The 26,844-nt window shown below is 37.4% G+C and overlaps 1 protein-coding gene across 1 annotated transcript in view; it reads right to left on the reverse strand.

Moving 5' to 3' along the window:
• COL19A1 (collagen type XIX alpha 1 chain) overlaps positions 1 to 26,844 on the reverse strand; it is a 186,401-nt gene that overhangs the window by 149,000 nt on the left and 10,557 nt on the right. Inside the window, exons 5-7 of the mRNA XM_062573096.1 lie at positions 4,408 to 4,531; positions 3,781 to 4,056; positions 1,644 to 1,724 (exon numbers count right to left, since the gene is read on the reverse strand). Coding sequence (XP_062429080.1) covers positions 1,644 to 1,724; positions 3,781 to 4,056; positions 4,408 to 4,531 — 481 coding nt within the window. The remainder of the gene's footprint in view (positions 1 to 1,643; positions 1,725 to 3,780; positions 4,057 to 4,407; positions 4,532 to 26,844) is intronic.

Here is a 26,844-nt window from a genome sequence, read left to right on the forward strand (position 1 = left end):
AATTTTGTTGTTACTTTTTATTTTATTTTGGGGGGCACGTGTAGCTTGGAAACAAGCAAACAAAAACCTTGAAGCCAATACTCTGCTGCCCGTAACCCACGCGAGCTAAGGGCCTGATAAATTACAGAAGCTCTCAATAAGATATAATGAGGTCTCCTGCGAGCCTTCTGCTACGGGAACTCCCACAGAATTTACATCTTTCTGTAAAAAATCTGTATCTAATTATAAGCGCCTTCCCTTAAACTACTGAGAATATAGCTTTTAAAATTGATAGGAAAGTCATGAAAAAAATCCCATAAAATATAATGCTGGTTTCAATGTGAAAGTCATAAAGAAGTTGTACATTATTTTGGTGTCTTCAGCGCAGGTAGTATACATGAAATTAATGTTGTTTTTATTTATATAGCTGAACGAACACTTACGATGCTATTAATAAAACATGGCCTTGTTCTTTTTGTGTTCAGATATAATTAGGGTTTCTTGCTGGCTTTTTTGTAGTAAGCTCTTAATAAATTCTAATCGTATTTCTGTGCACAAAGTGGAATCTACAGGAAAATCCACTCATTTTACTTAGCCATGAGCTTGTACATTCAAGAGGAAATCTGTATTATTATCAGAAATATATTCTGAAATATATTTGAAAAGGAAATTGTTATTTAAAATTGAAATTTCCCTTGATAAGTTAGGTCCATTCTCCTCTACTCTTCCAAGCACCTAGCAGTTCTCAGTTCACAAAAAGTATTCTGTTCCTCTCTTCTTGGACAGCTTAACCCCTCCATTCCAGCTCCTTTCTCCTCATTTCTTTGAAGATAAGCTCAATTAGTCCTTCTGCAAACTATGGCTGTTTTTGCTGATTGCAGGCTTAGAGGTGATGGCACTTCCCACTATCTCAGAGGAGTTTTCTTTTACAGACTGTTCGTTACTAACTGACTAATATTTTAATATGTGTTTTTCTGTGTCTTTTTTCAAATGGGTTGAATCAACAAAACTGTATTGTACTGTATTTCTCGTACCTTCCAGTTTATACAGAGTCCATATAGCAAAATAAAGGGAAAAAGTGACTCCACCGAACCAAACGAATCCTTTATGTTAAACAGTATCGTATCTTAGCATATGCATTATAATCATGAAAGTATTTGCCTATTATGAGACATCCTTTGCTTCATGTTATTATACTGAAATAATGAAAACATTCTTAATCTCCAATTTTTCCTGCTTTCCATTGCCATGCAAACTCTTTCATGGACTTTTCACCTATAATGCTGTACTAGATACAGTTATTAAAATAGTCTCTTATTTGAAGCCATCCTCAGGTCATTGGCAGTGATTTGTTTTCTCTGCTCTGACACTTTCTCAGTTACTAAGTAGATACTAATTAATGTCAAGAAATGCATTTAAAAAGCACTTGCAGCATATAGTTTTTCATTTTTGCTTAAGTTCCACTATGCCATTTACTTAAGCAACAAGCAACCATGTGCCTAGCAGGCTACCACAACTCCTGGTAAGCAGGATTCATTAGAGGAAATTAATCTAAAGTTCTCTGTGCAACTTCTATACAGCTTTTCAATAGCAAACAAAGAAACTTTTTTTTTTTTTTTTTTTTTTTTTTTACTTTCACATCTGTATTTTAGCAAATAACTTACCAGGCCTGCAGATATTTCACAACATGTATCTTCTGTTGCAAGTTTTGGATTACAATAAACTGTTATACGTTGAAGTTCAATCTATTAAGAAACACAAAATAAGAGATTTATGTGAGCTGTAAAAAAAGCAATCTATTTTGGTATGTATTTTCCAAACTTGGCAGCAAAAACAGACCAAATCCAAAAGGTAACAATTACACAGTTCCTCACTTCAGGAACAAATTCTGTAGTATGTTTCTTTGATGTAAACCCCATTTTAGATTCCCTTAAACATCAAGTAGAATCCTTTAGACTTAGATTACGTTTATATTCATGTAAGTTGCAACCCTCTGCACTGCTCTAGCTATTGGTACTGCATAGGTACTGCATATTGTGTTGTCTGCAAATAATCTTTTTGGAACCGGAGTAAACTAATGGCAATAAACTGGAGTAAAAATTTGATAAAATCTGTTTCACATTTATTGTCTATCACTCTGGACAGACCTTTGCCTGGACCTCTCCACTACACCATCTAGACAGCAAAAATCATAAATTCTGTACGTAAGACTTTTATTTTAGAGATTTTGGTGGTTTGGTGGAGAGGAAGAACCCCAAATTTTAAGTAGCTAATTTGCCCTTACAAAAGCCAGAACAGGTAAGGGGCCACACTAACTTCAGTCACATTAAAGTCTAGAGGCCTCATTTCACAGAACAGTTTTGCTAAAATATGCCTCTTTCTGCATCTGTTTCATATTCTCTCCACTTATTTTCTCCCTTGCACTGGATATGGAGGAGAATGAGTGGTGGTATAGGATCTGCTCTGCTGCCTTCACCAGCTTCATGCCAATAATGTTTTCCTCCAAGTGGGGAATTTTTGACTGGCAACATCCACTCAGTGCCATCCAGTTAGTGCCATAAAATCAACGCAAGTTAAAAGAATCTGCTCCTTTTTCTGCATGTAACTTGGTAATAAGGGAATGATACAAACATTTCGAACAAATATGAACTCAATCTTACAAAATAAAGTGAAGTATAAGCTTGACTCCATGAAGTTAACACACACGGAAGACCTCAGATGAGTCCAGGACAAAGTGCATAAGCACCTTACAGGACTGATCCTTCCCACAGTGCTAGCTTGCAATTATAATATGTTATTTTAATCTGAAACTGTACAGCATAGAGAATACAGCTGAAAATTTCACATGGTCACAATACATCTTGCTTTAATACTAGTCATTTGATATCAGTATATTAAAACAAACTGACATTTCCTGAAATTTAAAATTCATTGCTCTGAGCTCTCTATACAAGGAAATGCAAGAGAATGTTTCTGGAACAGAATATAGCCCAGAACATCAAAGGGCACTGTTTTTATCTGTAGCCGAGAAAACAGTGTTTTTTTCAGGAGTGCTGCATCACAACTTACTTTACCTTGCATTTGCACTTCATGCTAGAAGAACTGCAGGTCTTATTTACTGTCTTTTGATGGGGAGAGGTGGAGGAGAGGGACTATCTTACAACCGCCAGCTGCAAATGCAAAGCCAGCTACTTGTATGGAAAGCTGCGGGGAGCAGACTTCCAGCCACTTCCCCGTGCCTCCCACCTGGAAGAGGGAGTGACAAATGCAAACAATAGGCCCCTCTTCCAGCATGGCTGAATCACTCTGGCATGTGATATAACCTTGATAAATAAGTGATCCTTTTTGTTGTTGTTGTTGTTATCTCCTTTAGCAGAGAGAAACAAATTGTAACTAGATGACAGATCTATTTAATTTACGTTTGTCATTGGTGCAGTTGAATCTCATAAAATTGAAGGAAAAGACCACTAAAAGAAGTTATCTTTAAATGTTACAATAGATCCACAATAATTGCATGGCTGACACTCCAAAGTGAACAAATTAAAATAAAGACTCCTGAATCCAGGACCTGAGTTTCTGCAGTACTTTCTTTGGTAATGAAGGGCTTTCTTTAGCAGACATTAGAGAACTGAATAACTACAGAAAAAGACCTAAAGACAACATATTAAGAATATGCATTCAAAATTAATAACCAGTTATGAACTTTTTAATCTCCATAATTGTTTATGATAATGTTAGTAAAAGTGTGGCTGAAACATGATTTCCTAGTTTTTTCCAAGGATTTGTTTTCATGCTACTCACATCTACTGGCTTATCATCTGCAGCACGAGAAGCAATCAGAGTCCTTCCCTGAAAGTCAATGGTGAATTTTTCATCAGTCTGCTTTCTCTCAATTAAATTACAATCCAAATAGAGGGAAATGATCCCCGACTGCACGCTAATACCAAGTTTATGCCACTGCCGATCAAACAATGGATAGATTTCTCGACTCTTAAAAGTGTAGTGCAGTATATTTCCCTGAGCAGATTTGGTCATATATTCCACAACTTTTTTTGCACCATCTATAAGGACAGAGATCTGAAAGCAAAATAAAATAAAACAAGTGGTTATTTAAAAGTTAAAGTATATGAACTAAATACATATAAACTATATATAATAAAAATAATTTTACTGCATTGTTTGGGCAAGAATTACAAAGAATTCTTTTAGGTAACTTTGTAAATACACATCAGCTATAAATCATAATATGCCCTTTATTCTAGTATGTAGTCGCAATACATTTTGCTCAATTTCTGTAATCCCTATAACAAATGATCAGCTATTTCAGAGCAGTCTATCTATTCTGCAGCTAAAACTAGTGATGCTATATATTTGCCATATTACTAGGAAAAAATAAAACAATGAAAAAAAATCAAAGACAACTCTAACCTCAGGTGTGTCATACTGATTTAAAATTTGCCATATATACCACCGTTCTTTCTTGGTGTTTCGTCGTACACGGAACGTTGCTATTAGAGAGTATTCCTCAGGAAGCCCGTTTGGAAATATTTGCCTACAGGGGGAAGGAAAGAAAAGAGTTCTCTTTATTCTTATACAGACATAAACAATGTTTAAAAGATGTGGACGTAAATAATACTTGGTGAATATAGGGAATCAGATGTTCGCTCTCACACAAATTCACTAGATTCAGTGCTTTGAAGTGCCTCTCTCACTTTTTCCAGCTGAAAAGTACAATTAAAACTATCTCTAAGAATAAACAGCTAAAGATAAAGAATTCCCTAACAAATTCTGCACTCTAATTTAATATTTAATTGCTATAAATAGGAATCTTAGAAGGATGACTGCAAAATGAATGCCATATATAAATACATTTTGGAACATTACTTTCCCCAGTTTATTGCTTGGATTCTGCACAGAAACACTCTCTCACAAACCCAGCATCCTGCACATCAAAATGAAATTTCTGTAATAAGCAGAAACAGCTCAGATACACTTCCTGGCTGACAAGGAAAATGATGAGGATGTGAGGCTGGCAGGAGGGGACAGAAAAGGCAGCACATCAGAGCCAGGCTCCAGAAAAGCTATCCCCCAGTGTACAGGGTGGAGAGTGCTGCCAGCTAGCCAGCTGTGCCAGATTATCCTAAACTTCATGGTGAGTCACTTTGCATTGCTTACAAGAGAAGGAGAGAAAAGAGGGGAAAAGTAGAAGACAGGTTACTTTACTTTTTGTCTTGGGAAACTACACTGGAATGGCTATACTCTGGATGTATGTTTTTATTTGTATGAAGAAGCTAGCTGATGTCACTTATAACTGGGGCCACCATCATCTTTGAAGGGTAGTAGGCTGCAGGAGAGGTTCCTGAGGACTGAAAAGGCAACTATGGTCTCTTCACAAGGATAAGCAGGAATATCTGCAGAACTGTAGGCCTCATCTCTGTCCCTGGAAGAGTAATTGGCAAATCCTGGAAGCCATTTTTAGGCATAATGTGAATCAGAAGGTGATTAGAAACAGCCAGCACTGATTAGCCAAGGGAAAATCATGCGTGACCAACTGAATACCTTCTATGATGAGATGACTAGCTCTTTGGACAAATGGAGAGCAGTCGATGCCATTCAACTTGACTTAAGCAAGGCTTTCAACACTGTTCCCTAAAGTATCCCTGCAGTCAGGATGGGGAGGCAAGGGCTCGATGAGTGGACTACAGGATGGCTAGAAAACTGGCTGGAGGACCAAGCTCCAAGGGCAGTGCTCAACAGTTCAAAGCCTAGCTAGGGGGTGACTAATAATGGTGCTACCCAGAAGTTAAAACTGGAGTCAGTACTGGTAATGTTATAGATGGCATGGACAACAGGACAGAGCAGACTGTCAGTAAGGTAGCAGATGAAAGCAAACTTGGGGGAGGGGGGAGGACTGAGGAGGAAGTGATCAATATGCTGGCAGGCAGGGCTGCCAACCAAAAGGACCTTGGTAGACTGGAGAAATGGGCTGCGAAACAGTACAGGCTGGGCACTAACTTGCTCCGAAAGTCGCTCTACAGAAAAAGTGTGGGGAGGTCCTGCTACACAACATGCTGATCTTCAGTCAGCAAGGTGTCCTTGCCATGAAAAGGCCAGCTGCATCTGGGGCTGTCTCAGCAACTGTGGCAGTGAAAATCGCTGTATTATCTTTAGGAATTAACTTAACCCTTTGTAATTTTTTTCATTTCTTCCAAGATACTTTCCTCTAACAGCTCAGAGGTAAGAGAAACTAAAGCAGACTCCTACCCTGTTTCAAAAAGGCTTGTCTGTATCTCAATTCTTGTCCTGTTTCCAAGTGGTTTAGTAAACAGTTTAGAAAGAAACAAACTTTTATATGATGTGCACTGACACAGCCAAAACACTTAGAAAAAGTTTTGAAAGAAACATTCAGAATTTTAGAAGACAAATAATATTTGTTTAGATAGCACCTCAAGTGTTAGAGAGGGTTAAAGTAATAGGAGACAACATGAGGAAAATGTGTTTCCATTTATTATTAGAATATGTAAGATGTCCAGAAACTTATTCAACTTGTTTTGCAGATGTATCATACCAATCACACATTCCCCTCCTTTCATTTGAAAAATGTTTTTGCTTATTTCCTTTCTACAGTTGTCTGCCCTTCTCCCATTAAGGTAAACTCCCTCACGCCTCCAGCTATGGAAATTAACCAGGAAATTTAACTGACCCTGGACAGCTAATCAGATGCTTCCACAGACATACTATGTGGGTTACAGTCACAAACTTGAGATGCCGTATCCTTAGCTTGTCTGGGGTGCTGTAAGCCATACAGCTGGTCCTACCGCTACATAGTTTATTGCTCTGCTAAGATGCACTTGCATACTGCTGTTGTTTAACGAAGGTATTTTCTGTATAAATGATGAACATATTGATCAGTCCATCATTAATTAAAATATGAAATTGTATGGAATCTGGGACCAAGTCCTGCAAAGCCTATTTACTCCTGCATTGCCTTTTGACATTGAAACATCTATAACTCTGCAGCAGAGCATATGGGTCCACTACGGACAGGGAGAGCAGCAAGTTCAGTTCTGTGATAAAACAGGAATCAGGTGCTGGACATAGGCCAAAGAAGTGATTTCCACATACAGGATTTCAGTAGGAGTTATTCCAGAGAGAAGCTTTTTAGCAGGATTAGAGCAGGCCTCTTTAGATGGAAGGGGTCTTTCCTGCGATCCTAAGTGAAGTGCACTGACTTCAAAAAGGGCAGCAGAGCTTTTGTCTTCTCAGCTGATGCTTTCCTCCTCTCTCTCTTTTTATTTAATTTTTGATAAAGTCATTGTAGCACATCAGTATGTAACTATAATCCCATCTTTAGTTATATAGAAATAAACCATTTACTTATCATAGCGGAGAAAAAGGGAGGAATTTTTTCTGCCGTATGGGGCTCTAAAGTTTCCTCCATTCTCATCTATGGAATATCTTCTGGAATGTGACTAGCTGGAAGTGGGCAACCCTGACAGTTTTCAGCAAACAACATTATTTCCCGCATAAAGACTTCACTGTTAACCCTTTACAAGATACTGGTGTGTGTTGCAGTGTCTGCATCTGTGGCTTTCATTTATCTCATCTTTGTCTTAGAATATGAGTAATTTAGAATGCAGAAGCTTCAAAACAAAGAACTTGATTGCACAATCCTAATTTTAATATAGAGATGGTGTCTGCTTAATGATTACCAGAGGCTCTAGAGTTGAGTTATAGACTACTTTTAATAGTATTTTTTCTGAAATTCAACCCTTTTAAATAGTTCATAGAAGTGACAGGTATTCTGATACATTCTGATACAAGTAGCATGTCAGACATTTTTTAGAGGCATGGACGTATAATTATCTCACAGAACAAAAGAATAAGAACATTAACATAGTAAGTTATTCATTTGGAAATGCATTCCTTACTTTTGCCCAAGCCTGCTGAAGTCCAATCAGTCTAAAACTCAAGACATGCAAATCATTGACCTCAGAGGTCACCGGTCCCAAACCGCAGCTCAAAGCAGGGACAACTTCAAAGTTAGATCAGGTTAATATGAGCCCAATCCAGCTGACTTTTGAAAGTCTCCAAGGATGGAGATTATTCCACAAATCCTCTTGGAAACTTGTTCCAGTGTCTGACCACCCACATAGTGATTTTCCCCCCTCCTTGTTGCAACTGGTGTCCGTTGCCTCTTGTCCAGACTAAACAAGCCCAGCTCACTCAGTTTCTCCTTGTACATCATGCCTCCGGAGCTCTAGCCATCTTGGTGTTGCTTTCTCTCTCCTGGGAAGCCCCAGTCCGGGCACAGAATTCCACATGTGGTCTCAAAGGTGCCAAATAGAGGGAAATGATCACTTCCCTTGACTGGTAGGGCTCAGGCATCCCCAGATGCAGCTCACCTTTTTCACTGCAAGGACACCCTGCTGACTGAAGATTAGCTCGTCATCCAGCAGGACCTCCCCCCGGGCCCTCCTCCAGCACCTCTTCTGGTAGAGCTACTTTCTGAGCAAGCTGTTGCCCAGACAGTACTGTCCTATGGGGTCATTCCTTCCTAGATGCTGGACTTTGCATTTGCTTTTGCTGAACTTCGTGAGGTCTTTGTTAGCCCATTTCTCCAGTCTGTCAAAGTCCTTCTGAATGGCAGTCCTGCCTGCCAACTTACTCACTATTCCCAATTTAAAACCTAAAGAACATATTTCCTACGATATTTCCAAAACACTGCATACATCGCAAAGAATTTCAGATTGCTTAATGAAATTTCCACAGCAGAGGTAAAAGTGATGTAAACAAATGTCAAATAACACAGTCAAAGTGATGTGATATATTATGCTTCATAAAAAATGGAACAGAAAAATCAATCATTCTCCACTATTCAATCTTCTTTGAAAAACAATATAAAACTATAATTTACAGTTATCTGAAAAGCTTAATACCAGCAAGTAGCACAACTGCTCTATGCAAAAGACTTGACTTAACAAAAGCAATGAGTTTATTCTCTAGGAAGCATTCTCAGTGCATAACTAAATGAACATTCCCTGATCAGCAATTAATGGAAAATCATTAACAGATGTCTTGAAGGATGTGCTTTATGTTCAATGCCTCCAGCCAGATGCTGACTACCCTAAAGGGAAAATACTCAGAAGACTACACACTATATACTATTATACATTTTCCCCCCTGCTCTTAGTCATTCGAGTGCTTTCAAGTGAATGTAATGGAGTAAAAGGCATGTACCTTGCCTTAAAATAGCTTAAATACAGACAATCAGTAAGATATTACAACAAAATCTAGATTGTACAAGATGGTATCTTCCACTCTATAAAGTTTGGTTAAAAAATGCCTCAGAACTGGACCTCGTATGTATATGTTCTAAAAGAAATATAAAAAGGTATTTGGTGAAAATAACTGTAACAACTTGACTTAAGTCCTCATGATATAGTGGAATATGGTTTAAAAAAAACCTATAAAATTTCTCAAAACACTGATTTTGGAATTCAGAAGTTCTTTGATTTAAATTACTGTTCCAGCTGGTTGCATCTGCCAACATGTAAAAGGGATCTCTACAAAAAACTAATGAGACATTATATGTCGGGTGACAATGGTAAAGAAGCTGCACTAAATATTAACAAAATAATACAAAAGCATGCCCACAACTCAGCAAGTATTTTCTCATAGAATATTTCATTTACCCCTTTCCATGTGGCACAGGAAAAGAGCAATAGGAAAAGGAAAGAATAAGGTTGGGAGAGACAATAGGGATGAAGGAAACCTTGGCCAAGCTCACTTCAAAGTCTATATATAGTCTATAGTCTAAGCACAAACATAGAGGGGACAATCATTTAGAGTGGTACATCATAGTGCCTCAGCCAAAAGTAGTAAGAGAGATGGTTGGTCTTAACAAAGCTCTAACATTGCAGACACATATGATAGTAAGTTCTATGCAAATTCATCTATAAAGAAGAGGACATAAAAGAATTTACAAATTAAAACAGAAGTGTGAATTAAGGGATCCTTGGCTTCTAATCTCTCATCTGGGGGATTCTTATGTATTTTCAAAAAGCATCTGAAGAAAATTAATAATCATTATTGGGAGCACAAACATGAATTTAAGATTTTTCTCTCCCAGGAAATATCCTTGTCTGTGAGACAGATAATTAAGTTCCATCATTACTGTTGGCTTCCTCAACTTTAGGACAACCCAGATCAGATATCCTCCTTCCTGGCTGCCTGCTCTAACCTTTAGGCTATTTAAATAAGTTCTCTTCTCTTCCTGTTCTCCACCTTTTCTACACTGAAAGTGATCATGACTACCATATTTGGTGTTGAATTCAATGCTGTCTAAGTTTATTACGTGTGATTTAAGCATGGCCAATGACTCAGGTAGCTCTGGGGACATAAGCTGAGTTCAGGCATCTCTATACACATCTCTGAGTCACAGTGAAACTTGGGTGGGAATTAAATGCCTGGCTGCTTAAACCATGGTGCTTCTGAACTTCACCGGAACTCATGCCGACATGCCTAGGGAACCCTGTGGTCCAAAATGATTTATTTTAGGTGCCACGAGGGGTTAGGTGGTGCTTGAGAGTAGACAATCTGAATCTTTCTCTTAAACTTAGGCGCCTAAAGTCTCACCAGATTATATTTTAGGTGGAATTTAGACAATCTGAATCTCTCCCTTGGTCAGTAGTATATAATAAAAAATCACAGTTGATGAATGGAGCACTGTGTTCTCGAAGCTAAGCACACCCTTGGTGGAAACTGCTGAAAACAATAGCAGGAATTGAAGTACATGAGCTGAACACATAGACTTGGATTTACACCACCCTAGTCTGCCTTCTTGAGGTGTACTGTAAATTACAGAGGCCACAGCTGGCAGATTGAGGAAACAAAAAACAAACAAAAAAAACAACAAAAAAAAGCAAGCAGAAAAATCTCTAATATAACACAGTACTATATGGATAGTCAGGTATCTCTACTAAGCCATAGGTTGAAGCATCAGGCAGATGCATTCAGAATATTAATAAATACATACTGACCTTTCAGCAACATCTATGCGCCACTCTGTCAAAGCATATAACCACTCATAGCTGCAGAAAGCTTTTGTTGCATCCTTGTCTTAATGGATTAAATGTAGTCATATTTTTTCATAAAAACAGGTGCTGTGGCTCCAGCACAGCACAGACTATACATTATGAGCTTATCAGCGAGCAGTTACAGGCATTTTGCAGGAACTTTGCATCTGTATTTGTGCATACCTTCCACCATTTGTAATGAAAAAGTATAGACTGACTTTTGGAAAAATATTTGCTTATTCATTTGTTTGAAGTTCTGACAAATTCTGAAACTCTGCTATCACCTAGTTCTAGCAGTCCCATGTTTAAAGAAGTAATTATGAATGAATTAACTGTGTATTCACTGTGCTATAAAAAGTTTTAGTTCTATCTTTGTAAAGCAGCATTGAGTTACCCATATCAAATTTAGTAAGGCAATCCTTTATTTACCTTTTGTTTTTATTTTTAAAAAAGCACTCATGGAAAAACAGCATCTATTTTTAAATCTTGTGAGTTCTAATGGGCCTGAATAAGAATGCACTACAGTATATGATAAACTTCCGTATTTACAAGTATCAATGAAGCCTCTAGCTTGCTGAACATCTTCCAGGAAGAGAAAGATGAGCCAACTTATATTTCCTGAGAGTGAAGTGAGAGATGTTTAGAGTTTATGGCAAGACACATCTTTTCCAGCTGGCATATACCATTACTTGTATATGTCATTCATAACATGCCAATGTTACAGCAATTTGGTGACCAGAGCTCAAAAAGTCAGCTTAAACAACTTTCCTATGGTGGATGTTGGTATATTCAGTGCTATGTTGACTGAGAGGCTGAAATGTTTCCCTCTGCGTTCGCTAACGGAACTCAGACTGAGATCACTTATGAGTAAAGAGCAAAGCTCAGGTGACCAGATATAGAAAAACCCTCCACATTATTATCAACACTTCTGCATCAGATCACTATATTTCTGATTCTTGCTTTTTGCCTAAACTTGGGTAGTATAATGGGGGAAGGGGAAATAACTGACCCTAACAATTTACCAACCTCTGCCTGGAAGGAATATTTTAAATTCTTTTTAAGTAAAAGTTAAGAACAGCTGTCTGTTGCCCAAAATAAGAAATAATTTCCCATCCATCCATCTTCCTCAGATCACACTAAGATGCACTATGTAGTTTCATATTACATTAGGCCTCAAGTTGTTTTCCTGTGACACATTATATGATGCAACTTAAGGAACTATGCAAACAGCTTAAGACTTATTATTAATCATTTAGGGAGAGCACAAGCCACTCAAAAAATGTGCCACTGAACGCAAAGCTGAAAATCATTTCAACATTGAAAAAGGGGATTTACCAAATATTCTATATGCTTCATCATACTTCTGTTTCCATTTACTAAATAGGTATAGATTAGCTCTCATTTTAATATCACAGAGGGCTTAGAAAAAATTTTGTGAAAGACAGTATGCTATTATTATAGAAATTTTAAAGGACATTTACAAACTATCAGAAATAGAAATTTAAAAACTGCTATGCCTCCTAAGTATTTTTTTTTCCTAGTGATTCTAAATGGACTAAATATTCATATTTGGCACAGTCCTGGCCCCAGTGAAGTCAAAGGCTAGCCTTCCAATGATTTCAAAGTGGTAAGGCTAGCAAACTATGACCACTTTTAAGTCTGGAAAACTTCTGCACATTTCAACTTCTCTGAAAAGCAGTCAGCAGTGGTAAGAATTACAGCCTTAAAAGTAGTAAAAATATCCTAGAAATAAGAACTGTAACAATTCTTCTCATTTTATTAAGTAGAATTCTACAGCCTGGTAGTTTTGAAAAAAATTTAGGCAAATATTTAAGCTTTTGAAGTCTTATTTTGTGGAAAGTAGATTTCAACTCAGTTATTTCTTTTATGAACCAAATAGGTCTCAGAGTAATCAGTGAACTCTCCTTGTACCTGGGAAACAAATAAAGCCAAAGACCAAAGATCACCAAAAGCAAGAATGTGTGATTTGTAATCATTCGTCCTTTCTCTCACTTACTTAGTAATGCATGCAATTCAAAAATGTATGAAAGAAGTTTCTTCTTTCCATTTCACATCCATTTCATATACATGCTCAGAAACTAGCAACAGTATTCCACTATAAAATAATCTATTTAAACAGCATGCTTCCCTTCTAAAATAGCACACTTTATCCTGAATGCTGCACAGTAAATCAAGCTGCTATAATCAGTAGTAACTATCTTTCCATGCTAAAGACATATGGAGTGAAAAAAGATCATAGTCTTTTACCAGTGAACATTGCAATGGAAGAAGGTGATTCAAGGAAGGAATGAAAGCCAGAGCCCAACTACTTAAACCAAGTTAAAATTTTACTCATTCTCATATGCCAAAGGATCCTTCCACAGCTGCACTGGTATAGACTCAAGAAAAGACCGTGCAACAGAACAGATCCAGACAGCGCACATCCTCCAGTAAGTTGTCTTTTTATGTACAAAGCAAGTAAAAGAAACGTATAGGATAATTATAAGATTTTGAGGGCTTTTGCAACATAGAGGTATAAGTAGATGTTATACAGACAATTTTAAGCTAAACATCTATTGCATGGTTACATGTGATTCTGAAAGATTGAAGTCAATAATCTATTTGCTCTACTCACATCTTATATTAAACTCAAGTCTTATGTTAAATTCAGGTTTTAAATCCAGACCTATTTTAAAATCCTATTTTCCGTAGGGGACAACCAGAGACAGCTTTCAGCTTCATAGATGGGGAACACAGATGAGGAAAGTGTGCAACTCTAAGTTCTTTCAAAAGGGAAAAGCATCTCCTATGAATCTGCTTCCTCCTAATCATGCAATTCCAAGACACTGTTTCTGGTGTCCCTCTGCCACATGCTGCCCAATCTCAGATTGGTCTTTCAAATGTCAAAATCACTTGCTGACTGAGAAAATGGTATAAAATGATCAAAACCTAAGTCTCTGCAGCTTCAGTCTTGTGTTTCCAACCTGGTTCTTCTCTTATGTATCTTCAGGAGCTGTAGAAGTCTGCTAACACCTCTGTAGCTGATACTGATGCATCAGTACCAATACCTTCAGTACCACCTACTATTCCTCAGAAGTGTGTTATAATATGAATTTACATTCAATTTGATGTTTTTAGAGTCCTGTGAATACAGCAATTTTTCTAATACCAAGGTCGCTTTCACAGAATCACAGAATCAGTAAGGTTGGAAGGGACCTCTGGAGATCATCTAGTCCAACCCCCACGCTCAAGCAGAGTCACCTAGAGCATGTTAGTCAGGGTTGCATCCAGGCAGGCTTTGAGTATCTCCAGAGAAGGAGACTCCACAACCTCTCTGGGCAACCTGAGGACATTCACTGGACATTTCTCCACATTTCACAGATCATAACTCTCTTCATGTAACAAAACTAAAAAATATCAGCTAGGAAATGCTCAGATCCCTCTAGTACAAGCATCCATCTCCCTATCACAGTGTAGGACATCAAAAATATACAAATGCAAAATATATAAAAGAAAAGCTTCTCATCTCAACCCTCATCCCCTCTCAACAGAAACAATGATTTTTCTAGATGTATATCTCATTCTGCTTTCCCTTCTGCAGTCAAATCTATATAAAAAGCATTTTCCTAACACATTTCAAACACTGTGATTCATTACAGGGAATGAAATATCTCCTGAGTGCATGCAAGCACAAGGTCTTATCGTTCAGTATGTATGTTCCAGAAAACTGCAGTTCCTTTTCTGTTCAAAATCAGATTCATAGACTGATTGCCTCTATAAGAAAACTACTGAGGGTCTGGCATATTCCTGACAAACTACCCACAAAATAAACTGAATAAAGCATTATCCTTGGAGATTAATATGAAAGGAGGAATCTGGAGTAATGTGATGATTTGTCCATTCCTTTGGTCGTTTTGCAGTTGTATCCTAAAATGCTGTTTTTGTTCAAAATTTAAAGTTTTTTAAGACTCACTTAAAAGAATGGCAGACATTTAAGTTTTCCTCAGATCATTCAAGAATGCTATCAAGCTTTTGACATTTTACATAGGCTCTCAAGGCCATTTAGCCATGCCAAATATCCTCAAATCCAATTGTGATAGACTTTCTTTTTCAATTATGGCAATATTCAAGAGAACACGATGTGAATTTAAATACCTTTAAAGTAATTTTACATAATTCTTCCAACATCCACCCCTGGGACTTTATTTAGACATTTTACAAGCAGCTCTATAACTAATTTGGCCCTTCCAGTTTGCTTCTAGAAAGGGAACAAAGACAATAGACCTAGTTATTTGAAAAGTATGCTATTTGGCAGTCTCTGAAGTAAATGAGATTTTAAGCTCTTATGCTAAATATGATTATCTACAGTGGAACGAGTTATTCAGCTGAGCAAGGAACTCTGAAGATTTTAGAAAAAAGAACCTAATACTGTAACCTCTGAAAGTCAACTGGCAGCAAAAATTTCTCTAGAGCATTTTTACAGGCTTCCTATTCTGAAAACAGATCTATTGGTACAACGTTAATTATTTGTAGATCTTAGTGGTTGCTGCTGTCTGAAAAAGCAAAAGAAAATGCAGACTACAATGGAAGATTTGTCTACTGGGGGCCATGATCCATGTTCTTTTTTTCCTTTTAGGCTGAAAACAGAAGAGGCACTTCATAGTGGTTTAGTGTTTTTTTTTTTTTTTTAGGGGCAAGACGAAAGCAAAGAAGGGAAAATCAAAAATGGAATTTCTGTTTCCTCATTTCCTCGGCCTATATATTCATACATTCTTCACAAGAAGAGGAAGAAGTTAAGAAATTTAAGCACCCATCTTTCCTTAAAGGTTTTCAGAGGCAACTCACCAGTGCTGTAGAGGCACTGGTACTGGTATCTAGAGACATAAGCTGATCTCAGAAGCAGAACAGTTTTTTCAGTTTAGTGCACAGCAGGGCTAATCATGTCAAGCAGAGCCACACACTGAGGGATTCACACCCCTCTACTTCTCATATTAGTCCCACAAGAGCTACCTTGCATATTTTTGCATGCGCTGCACTGCCCAACTCAAATGCATTCAGTTTTTTTTAGAGCCCTCAAATTCTAGCTGCATAGTCTCCCCCACCTACCACCACCAATGACAAATGTTAGGTAGTTTTCTCCACTAAAGTAATCAGAGGCACAAGCACTAGCAAAGTAAACTCAGATTACTCTTGGCATCTTCCCCCTTACCCTTCCTTCTCTGGCTATGGTACACTTTGCCAGGCCCTAGACAACTTTGGCTGATGATGTATAAGGTAAAATATCTTGCAGGCCAGCAATCATTTCTATAAAATTCCTTGTTGCAGTGAACATAATACTGAGGCTGGGAGGGGAAAGGGAGAGCTTAAAGGATTGCTGTATGGAGTACAACAGAATGAAACTAAGGGATGCATTTTTTCATAAAATCTTCAAATAATGACTTGGATAACTGTAGCTCCTCCGCATTGGATAATTCCTCCTCCTCAGCACTCAGGACTGCCTGCAAACAAATTTATTCCAGGCTGAAGTCACAAGCTGGCCATGCTAAGAAGTGTCTGAGGAAAAAAGGCTTAGGCAACCCTAAGGTATCACAGCCTACCACGCTGTTACAGATGGATATATCTGTCCATTTTGGTTCCAGCTGATCTCTCCCAAAAAAGACTGTATAAGGAGTGAGGAAGATTAAGTTACCAATAGAAGACACTGGAGTGGCAAAGCAGGTTTATGATACCAGATACCAGAAGACTGACCTGAAATAAGTAGCTGTGTCAGCTGCAGCAGTGACACTACAGAAAAAGAACATGCTTTTGCCTTAACACCCCCTACACACAACATGACTAATCTATGAATATTTAAAGCTGATGTTCTGCTTACGATATGAAGGATAACTAGATAAATAATACACTCTTTTACTGTTTGTAAAAATTGTTAACACATGATCACACTTATAGATTTGGAGTGAATGAATATGCAAAATAAAAGATTAAAAAAAATTAATTTGCATTACATGGAAAGACCTGCACACATTTCTGAAAACTGAAAAGAATCTTGGGACTTAGAAATGGGTTGTCTAATTAACATCAAATTAAAAAAAGGAGTGTATACATCTTAGTCTGCATCTCTCACACTTTCTGTAACAACAAGATTTCAGCAAGTTACAGAGTAAGTGGGGTTAAAATGCATCAAACTAAAAAATACCAACATTGCATTGCCACCCACTGAGTCACAACTATGTTTAACGGGATGGGCCAAGGACCTGCAACCAGCTAACCCTGTTACTATCTGACCCAGCTGGGAAGTGGCCAGGTATTCTCCTTCAAGGGCCAAGAAAGAAACCAAAAAATGTTTAGAAAGGCAGATGGGCTCCTGCATTAGACTCAAGATGGGTATTGAAAGAAGATCTAGGCAGCAGTGGTAGCTCTGGATAAGAGAACTAACTTTTTTTTTTTATTTATTTCCCAAACTTTATGTAAAAGAAAACCAAAGCCAACAAGAAAACTGGGTATGATGAGGAATCTTTCCCAGGCTGGGGAAACAGGCCAGATGCCTTGTATCCAAACAAGGAAGCTTGTAATGCTGCGAATTTATGGACTCTTCCCAATACACTGAAGGCTTCATTGTGCGAAAACACCTTTGCATTAAAATAACATATTTATATCAATTAACTAAGCCACTAGTTGATGTTAAATCATCTCTGCAACTTATTTGTGAAATTAACATCAGTAGAACAAATAACGGTTTTATTTTTCAACAGTAAGATTGAGATTTAAATCTTTACCACTGATACAAATTCTAAGAACATGATATAGGAACATGAACTTATTATAAAATCCATGCTAAACTTTGGAAGACTTATGACAGTAAAGAAAACATGACTAACATTTTTCATTGTATAAAATTGTAAATATTTAATCATGTAATAAGATGCAAGAAAGTATTTTGGAAATTTTGAAAAGTAAGTAACTTTCTTACTGCCCTATGACAAACAAAAGCAGTATTTTTGATGCATTTCCTCTCATCAAACAATTACTTGGTTGACAATGGAATTAAGTACCCAGTTTGATGGGAATCTATATTAAAATCTGTTAACAGCATGATTTATAATAGAAATACAAATATTCTCTTCCATATTAGAACAAAATCAGTGCAACATAAGCTATTTAAAGAGATCACATTTACTCACGATAGCAAAAGTCAGGATGCAGTAAAATAATGTCCTCTTAAGTCATAACATGGATTCACATTAATAATGCTAACTGGTCTTAACTAGAGCACTGAAGCGAGGCAGTGCTGTAACACTTAAATCTTTCGAGAATTCCAACCAGCTAATGAGTCATGACTTTCCCTTTCCATGAAATCGTATCAGCTATCTTGAATCACAAAGTGTTTTCTTAATGCTAACGTTTTCACAACAACCCAAACTTAAGCTTATGTAATTTCCTGGTAGCATACCTGTCTCCACATACTAATAGAAATATAAGTGTTTAGTGCTTCCTGAATTTAAAGAAACTCCTTTGGCAAAGAATGCAACTTATGAAAAATAAAAAATTGTTTCAAAGTCTATGGTCCTTTTTGAGTAAATATTGATGTCTGGTAGCATTCCTTGTATCTAACATTTTCAGACATTCAAGTCATCATATACAGTTTCGTTACTGAACTACTGTTACAACGTATCTTCTACTTATTTATTTATTATTCCTGTAGTGATAAATTTGCTTCAGATATCTCTGTTCCACTTGACTACTCTTAAGAGTTACTGTCTATATGAATTATTATCTGCAGTTCATACAGCACGCAAACTTCCTGTGTTAAGTATTCTTGGTTCCCACTGAGTTAACTTCACAAGATACACTTTCAGAGAAAGCTGCTGCACTAAAACATCCCTTTCTTCCCCAAAACAACTGATTTCCAAGTAACACCTATTCCTATAAAATACATGAGCATTATCTACTAATCCTATTGCTGCCAGCTGCTAGATGTCAATCCTGGGCAACAGCAATAACTTTAATGCTGAAATTGCATTTGCTGTGCTTCAAAATAAGCACATCCAGTAGGACGGGGTCCTGAATGCAAACATTAGACCTGGAAGCACACATCCCCTTCCTCAACTTTTGGCAAACAATTTTTATCATTGTTTCACATGCTCTTGGTGAATATTATTCTCTTTTATTTAGTTTCATAGATTTCTTCAGATTGGCAGGCATCTAACATTCTGAACTTCTCACTGAGAGACAGATCCACTAAGAACATAAAAACCAAAGCGAGCGGAGCCACAGCATCTTGGGGGTGCTATCTGTACGGTCAGTCCTCAGAACCCGCGCAAAGCAAACCTCATGTTCTTTAGCCATTCACTAATTCATAAGATATTTATTTTGGGTAAGCATCAACATTCACTACAGATTAAGCACACATACTTCTTATTAAACTCTCAGCAGAGAAAACAAAATATAAATCAAAGTCTATTAAGAACTTCAATATTAACAATAATATTATGGGGATAGCAATGATCAGCAGTCTTGTCCTCAAAATAAAAAATACATGCATTTGCATGTGACAGTTAAAAACCCTAATGTCAAATTAAGAACCGTTAACAAATTACTCAAGGCCTGGATTGTTATGTCCAACTCCAGAGTATTTTTAGGATATTCTGTTTTTTTAGAATTCTGGAATTCTGCAGCTAGTCACATTGACTAAATCCAGAAAAAACATATGAGCTCTTGCACATGGTCCCTTTAACATACTGATGGCTGTACACCAGTATTTAGTTTCTTTAAATTACAAAACTATCATTCCAAGTTCTGAAATGACTTTGTGACGTGACAAATACTCAGTAGAGACAAGGCTGAGATGAACAAACTCTGCACGCTTACGATCAAAATCAATTTGAGACCTAGGTCTCCAAGTTAAAAAAAAAAAAAAAAAAAAGTGTGAAAGATACTGTTCATGCAAAATTAAAGCAGCATTTTTAAATGTTTGGCAATTTATCTCCTTCATCTATCAAAAATATTCCATGGTAGGATGATAAAAACTGCAAAGAGCTAACCACAAAGAAATGCTAGAGGCCAAAAATCTTTCACAAACAACTGTAAATAAATGAAAAATCAGCGTAATGAAAAAAGCGCCAGGGAGCTTCACTGTGAGAGAGCCCATGAACTATTTTTAGATAGAAAAACTAAAATTCAGATTTTTTTTTTCTTGCCACAGTACTACCAATTTGGGAGGCAAAATGGGAGGGGGCAGGGTGTGATATTTTATGACATCTTTAAACTATGAAGACCTCAATGTAGTAACAGCTGTATCAGCACAAACATCTTTTTGCAGGTACATCTTGAGTCAACAAGAGGAATGTCTGACAATAGCTAATGCAAACAACATTTCATAAACTGTTAAATCACAGAGTACACAAAATAAATTCTGATTTACTTTTGCAGTCTGCTGATACATGGCACCACCGCTTCAGCACGAGAAATTATATGCTTTTTACAAACACACATGAATCCTCTCAGTCCAGTCAGCAAAACTGATAAATTATTTTCCAACTTCTAATTCTACACAACATTACATGGGACTAAGCTCTATGATCAGATATATGCACTACATCCAGCACATTTCATTGAAGGGTGTGTGGCTGCATACGGCATTACTGCATATACCCATACTTCTGGTTCCTAAGGAACTTCAAACTATGAATTTTGCAACTATATTTTTGTTCTAAGACTTTTATAACTAGCGGGCTCACTAAAACACATTTTATAGACTTACATCAGCATCCCCCTCATTGACTCATAGTGTTTTCTTTCACTCACTTTTTGGGGGATATTTCTTCAAAGAAGATGGACAAGAAAGAAGTAAGACAATTTTACAAAGGTTTTAAAATTTAGCAAGTTTAGGGGAGAGTAAGAAAGAGACATATAAACTCTTGTAGAAGTTCCCTACAGTCAGGTGTGACTTAAGGCTCTCTTCAACTAATGATTATTGTCGGATGAGAACAGAAGTGAGGGACTCCAAACAGCAGCACCTGGCAAAACTGGAATTGCTTAGATGTTGGTTTTTTTTCCTCAGAGCAACAGAACTGTTTTCCATGGGAGCAGGTTAAATCATTAAACTGAAAGTGCAGTTTCAGGATTTGCTTAAAGTAGGCTGCAGAGAGCCGCAGCTCTGTGGTATCCCTCTGTCCCCGCTCAGCGGTGCGGCTGTGGGAGGATCACGCAGCTGGGTGGGATCAGCTGCTGGCCTGGCTGACCACAGAGCCCGGGACTGACATGGAAGAAGTGAGATGAAGGCTGAGAACAGCAGAGAAGGGCTGTGAAGATCAATTCCTAATTTTAACTCTCTGCCAAATAATGTTGGCTGGACATTTTTTTCCTTTAAAATACAGGCAACGGGAAAAAAAAAAATGTCTGATTTGAAATATATGTTTTTCAAAATAAGTAAAACTGCCTTTATTACACGTCCATCCAGTAGTTCTGTTACTGGTTACTGCCTGTCTTAACTTTCACCCTGACCTGAGAGGTGCATGGGGAATTGGGATCCACAGAAACATCCATGGTCTCCTGCACACTCTTCCTTATGGACCAATGCCCTTAGAGCACACACCTCGCAGAAGACCCTTCCTTTAATTTGTCAGTGCTTTACGGCAAGAACAATATTGCTGGAAAAAAAAAAGGGGGAAAGAAATAGTCTATGAATCCACCACTGGCTGGATCACCAACTCACCAACTGAACTGGTAAGAAGCTGCTACATTAAAGGCTCTACTGTCTTTGAGACACAGTAAAGATCAAAGAATTCAGATTTACTACAGTCAGTGGTATAAATAAAATAGCTTTTCTATTCTCTGTTGCCTCACAGTCTGCTTTCAATGTAAGTACTATACATTTCAATATACATACCCTTCCTCTCCCCCCAATACCTGCTATTATCTTTGTTTTCCCAATTCTTTCTACAAAGCAAGCTGCACATTGAATCACAAAATGATAAATTCCATATTTAGCAAACAAACCCTAACAGAGCAATTAAAACTAATGCCTGATTTTTAGAACTTATAAAAGATCTTGGCACTTTTCATGTACAAACTAGTTTAGGTAGGAGCAAACAGCAATAATCCAAATATGCAGAAAAAGACATTCACATGTTTTAATTCTTTAAAAGAAGCCTCTTCCTATCATTTTTAATAATAGGATGCCTCAGTCTTCTCCTTAGTTATAACAAGAAATAATTGGTATTCACATGCTAGCTACAGCTCCAAGTTGTTATTTTAATAGTAATCCCTGTATTCTACTTCTTTTTAATTTTAAAATGCAGTATAATTTCAGATTTTTGGAAATATATACAAAGCACACAATTTCAGTACCTTTAACCAGGAGCAGAAAAAGAAAGAAATTTTATCACTGCAGCTTCTGATCCACTGCTTTGAGAGACCTGAGGAAAGCACCAGGATTTGCACTAAATTCAGGCTCCTAGACTCAGGAAGTAAATTCCAGAGACAAGGCCCCTTTCTTGAAAATACCCTGCAACCAAAATACCAGACATTTCAGTCTCAGCATTGTTGGCTCAAACACTTCAAATAACCTCAAAAGAATCTGGGATAGGAAGCAAGGGGTGGTTTCTTACGTAACTAATATTTAAGTAGACCAAGGAGTACATGTAAAGACAGACAATAACTGTTTAACACATTCACCGTAACTACTGCCACCAAGCAGAGGCGCTGCCTCACTGCCATTTTGAGTAACAGCATTATCTTATAGCACAGTATTATTTTAAAGGTGCAGGATGTTCTTTGGAAACTGGTTTCACATCTACCCATTCAAAATTTCACGTCTATCCATTCAAATAACATTTAAGAATTAGGCATACTAATTCTTATATATCTTAATAATATTTTTGAGGACAACTGCGGAACCTGGCTTTTCCGCCAAAAACACGTGCCTGGTACCTTTGGGGAGCACGGTGCTAGCTATAAAGCAGTGTCTAATGGTGAATATAGAAACTGCCTTTGCTTGATGCTGGCTGTGTCCCAGGAAACAGAAATCTGGGCTTTTTTTTTTTTTTTTTTTTTTTTTTTTTTTTTTTTTTTTTTTTGTAATTAAAAGGGTCAGCAAAGAAAAAAAGACAAAATAACAAACCTAGAAAAGTTCTTTTATCACCACTTTCTCTTCTTAACAGAAAAAATCCTCAGAGCTGGAATATACTGTCAAAAATGGTAACAGTATTTCTACGCCCCGTAACTAGACACCACAAGGGGGTGAAGCTTTCTCTGAAATACGGCCCAAGCCATAGTCCCAGCTCTTCTGTGAGCAGGGGATGACAGCACTGCTGATTGAGCTTCATAGTCCAAATACAGTCCAAATCCAAGATCTTTCTCAGGATCTTGAATCAAAAGTGGAAAAATTCCTAACACAGTCGTGAGAGTAATCCCAACTGCTGTATTTCTGAGATCATTTTAAGAGCCAGCCTATGATAAACTCTTTGGTAAATTAATATGATTTATTGAGCCAAACTATTAAACAAGAAAGCAATGACTGTACCATTAAGATTTCATAAACATGGACAACAGACCTCCAGGTCAAAAGCGTTCTGAATCTCAGTAAAAATCAACTTATTAGCTGCCTTAGTGGCTCTGCACGTGTGTTACAGAGGAGATAAAACACCCCAGCAGCACCCCAGAGAAGACCAAACCAGAAAAGGGAACAGCCGACATCCGAAGTATCTTTAGAAAAGGACGATAAAACTATTTTGGCATAATGCTATTCCCTCTCAGACAACCGAGGAGCGCAGATCAGCCTGAAAGGCCTCATGTCCAGTGGTACTGAACACCGCAGGCAGATCGCGTGCCCTTGCTAACGGCACCGAGCTCGGGGCTGCTGTTGTCTGCGAGCTCTGCGTTACCCTGCCAGACACTGCGTAGGCAGTACTTACTCAACCGCAGCTACCAAAAACGTGCCTCCGTAAGGTACTTTTTGAAATAGAGTGAAAACGTTATACAATGACTGTTATTACGACCGTATAGCCGTCAAAAGCTATCCAACCTCCTATCGCAAGGCAATATTTCTACAGAACTGCCCTCAAAAAAAAAAAAAAGAGGTAAAGTCAAGAGAAAAAACTAAAATTCAGCAGAGCCATAACCGACTTCCCACGCTAACACTATACTGTAAATTATTTACAACATATAAATAGGAGCAACACTACTCCATGTCCATTGAAAAAATCAAAATGGCATCACACAAAAAAAATGGCACAGCATAGCTTTCTATCACCCATACCGCAACTGAATGAATGAAATGTAAGAGGAGAGGCACCAAGTCACTCGATACTTGCTAGTCAGCTTAATCAGATACTCTCAGTTTCCTGCAGGAAGGATAACAAACACCGTACTGCTACTCACTGCACACCACGTCTACTTACATATTTTCTGAGGGAAGATGATCCTAAAAACCTTCGCGCACCTAGTAACACAAGGGGTCTACAACTACACAACCTGAACATAATATAAGAAAAGGAGTTTTAAATACAAGGAATTTATTACACGATATTGTACCTGGGCAACTGAGATGAAATAAATTATAAAGCTTTGAAGATAGATGTTTGAGTTCCTGACCATCCTTCATAATAAACCTATCACCTCAAACACATAGCTCCTTACTGCCATTTTCCCTTATTTTTAAAACTGACTTAGAAGTTCAGAAGAGTATCTTTAACATTTTTTTTAAATCTTGTCTGAAGTCTTATTTCAATAACAAATTATTATACATTTAACACTTGGAATAATAAAACAAAATTCTGCTTTTACTTATGACTTATATTTCTCTGTGATGATAATTCAAAAAAAAAAGCAAAAATAAGGCTATTTCCACTAAAAACTATGATTTAATGTAAATCTAGGATTTAATGTGAATTCTGTAATCCTTAAATTTTATTGAAAATATATCCCTTTTTTATTCATGGAGGTATATGGAGAGACACGTTTTACTTCCACACCAAGCTGACAGAGAAGTTCAGTTTATCCCTTATCACCACCAATACAACACATCATTTTTTAGCCTAACTATATTTAAGCATTAGCACTGTTATGTATTTCATTGATAATTATCCCAGCTGCTTCATCCAGTGGACATGCTCATCCACTGGATACAAATATTGCTAGGGGAGACTGGGAAGGCTTTCTTTTTAGTTCTCTCTCTCTCTTTCTCTCTCTCTTTTTTTTTTTTTTTTTTTTTTTTTTTTAATGTGTATACATGCAGAAGGAAGCAATGGGGAGGCAGAGGAACATGATAAGCAACAGACAGCAGCAAAACCAAACCTTCTGTCCTCTAGGTACACCCTTTACTCAAAGTCTTTATCCTCTGCCCAATCTACAGTGAAAATGAAGAAAAAAGGAGCCACATATGTTTGAATCAGTCTTCTTTCATTCAAAAAGCTGAGTGGATGCAAGAAAGAAAAGAAATAAATATTATATTTCTCTCCCACCTATAAATAAAGTGAAAAAAGAAGTGTTATTTCTTTCTATAACATTTTCTTTCCAGCTGCTAAGAGTTAAGGCCTTGCTAAGCAGCAGCCATCAGCCATGACACGAATTCCTCCATTTTTGCTGCTTTTATTAATAATTGTTTTTAAAAGCTGATAGTAAAGCACAGACACTAATATTCAGATCAACTAGTAAAAAAATGGAAAAAACTTAGCATTTTTCAACCTCACCATCATGAATTAGCCCCTTCCATCACAGTCTCAGAAATAATGCCTTAAAATCACGAATTTTCCCCTTTATTCTTCTTATAATTTCTAGCCCTCTTCACTCTCTTTTTTGGCTGTCAATTTCCTAACAATTTCAGGAAATTAATCATCTTGCATATATGTATTTCTCTTCCTGACTGCACATGGTTAAACTCTACTGAACTACTTACTCCTAAAAAAGGAAAATTGCCATGTGTTTTCTGTTACTGCCTTTACTTTCTACTCTGCTATATTCTCATATTCCCCTTCTATTCATACTGACAACATAAAAATTTTGAAAATGAATAATAAATAAATAAAAGTTTCTTACTTTCAAAATATTTTTAGCAAATGTTGGTATGAGTTGTACCTGATTTCACCTGCTACTCTCGTAAAGACAGTCTTGGTAATACTGGGAAGATCCTAAAGAGAGCAGAGCTCTTTCTGTGACAGTCAGTTTTATCTAGAATCTTCATTTCTCTCTATGCATAGCAAAAATTCGAGGTTTTTATAAAAGTGATTATTTTATGCAATTTTAATGAATTACACAACTGTATTAATCTAACATGTGAAGTATCTAATATCTCAGGATAACTTAAAATCTATTCTATTAGCATAGAATATCTAGAGTCATATTTTTAATCACTCTTCTGTCCCAGGGATCATTTTGTTTTGTGTCTGGGTTTCTGTGAACCTTCCTTCCTCCTTCTCCATGGGTCCCTGGCGTCATGCCGCCCCACAATTCCTCCTTGCTCTGCCCCACAACTCCTCTTTGCTCCCACCGGGATCCAAGCGGAGGGGAACTTAGAGGGCATGGCTGCGTTTCTTTTTGCACAACCCAGAGCCAGAGCTCTTGCAATGAAGAACACCCAACCTGAAAACATGAGAATACAGCTGCTTCCCACGTCATCGCTGGAACACGTTGTACAGACACCACAACCCCATGACTGAGAGTGTATCGCAACCAAGAAGCTCTGCAAGGATTCTTTTTCTCTCCACTGTCTAAGTGTGGGGAACTTGAACTGCTTCTCACCATTTCCTTGCCCCAGTGCAAACATAAATCCACCCAATTCCATTTCACC

The sequence above is a fragment of the Rhea pennata genome, chromosome 3, assembly GCF_028389875.1.
Source record: "Rhea pennata isolate bPtePen1 chromosome 3, bPtePen1.pri, whole genome shotgun sequence".
In the NCBI taxonomy this organism is placed as follows: Eukaryota; Metazoa; Chordata; class Aves; order Rheiformes; family Rheidae; genus Rhea; species Rhea pennata.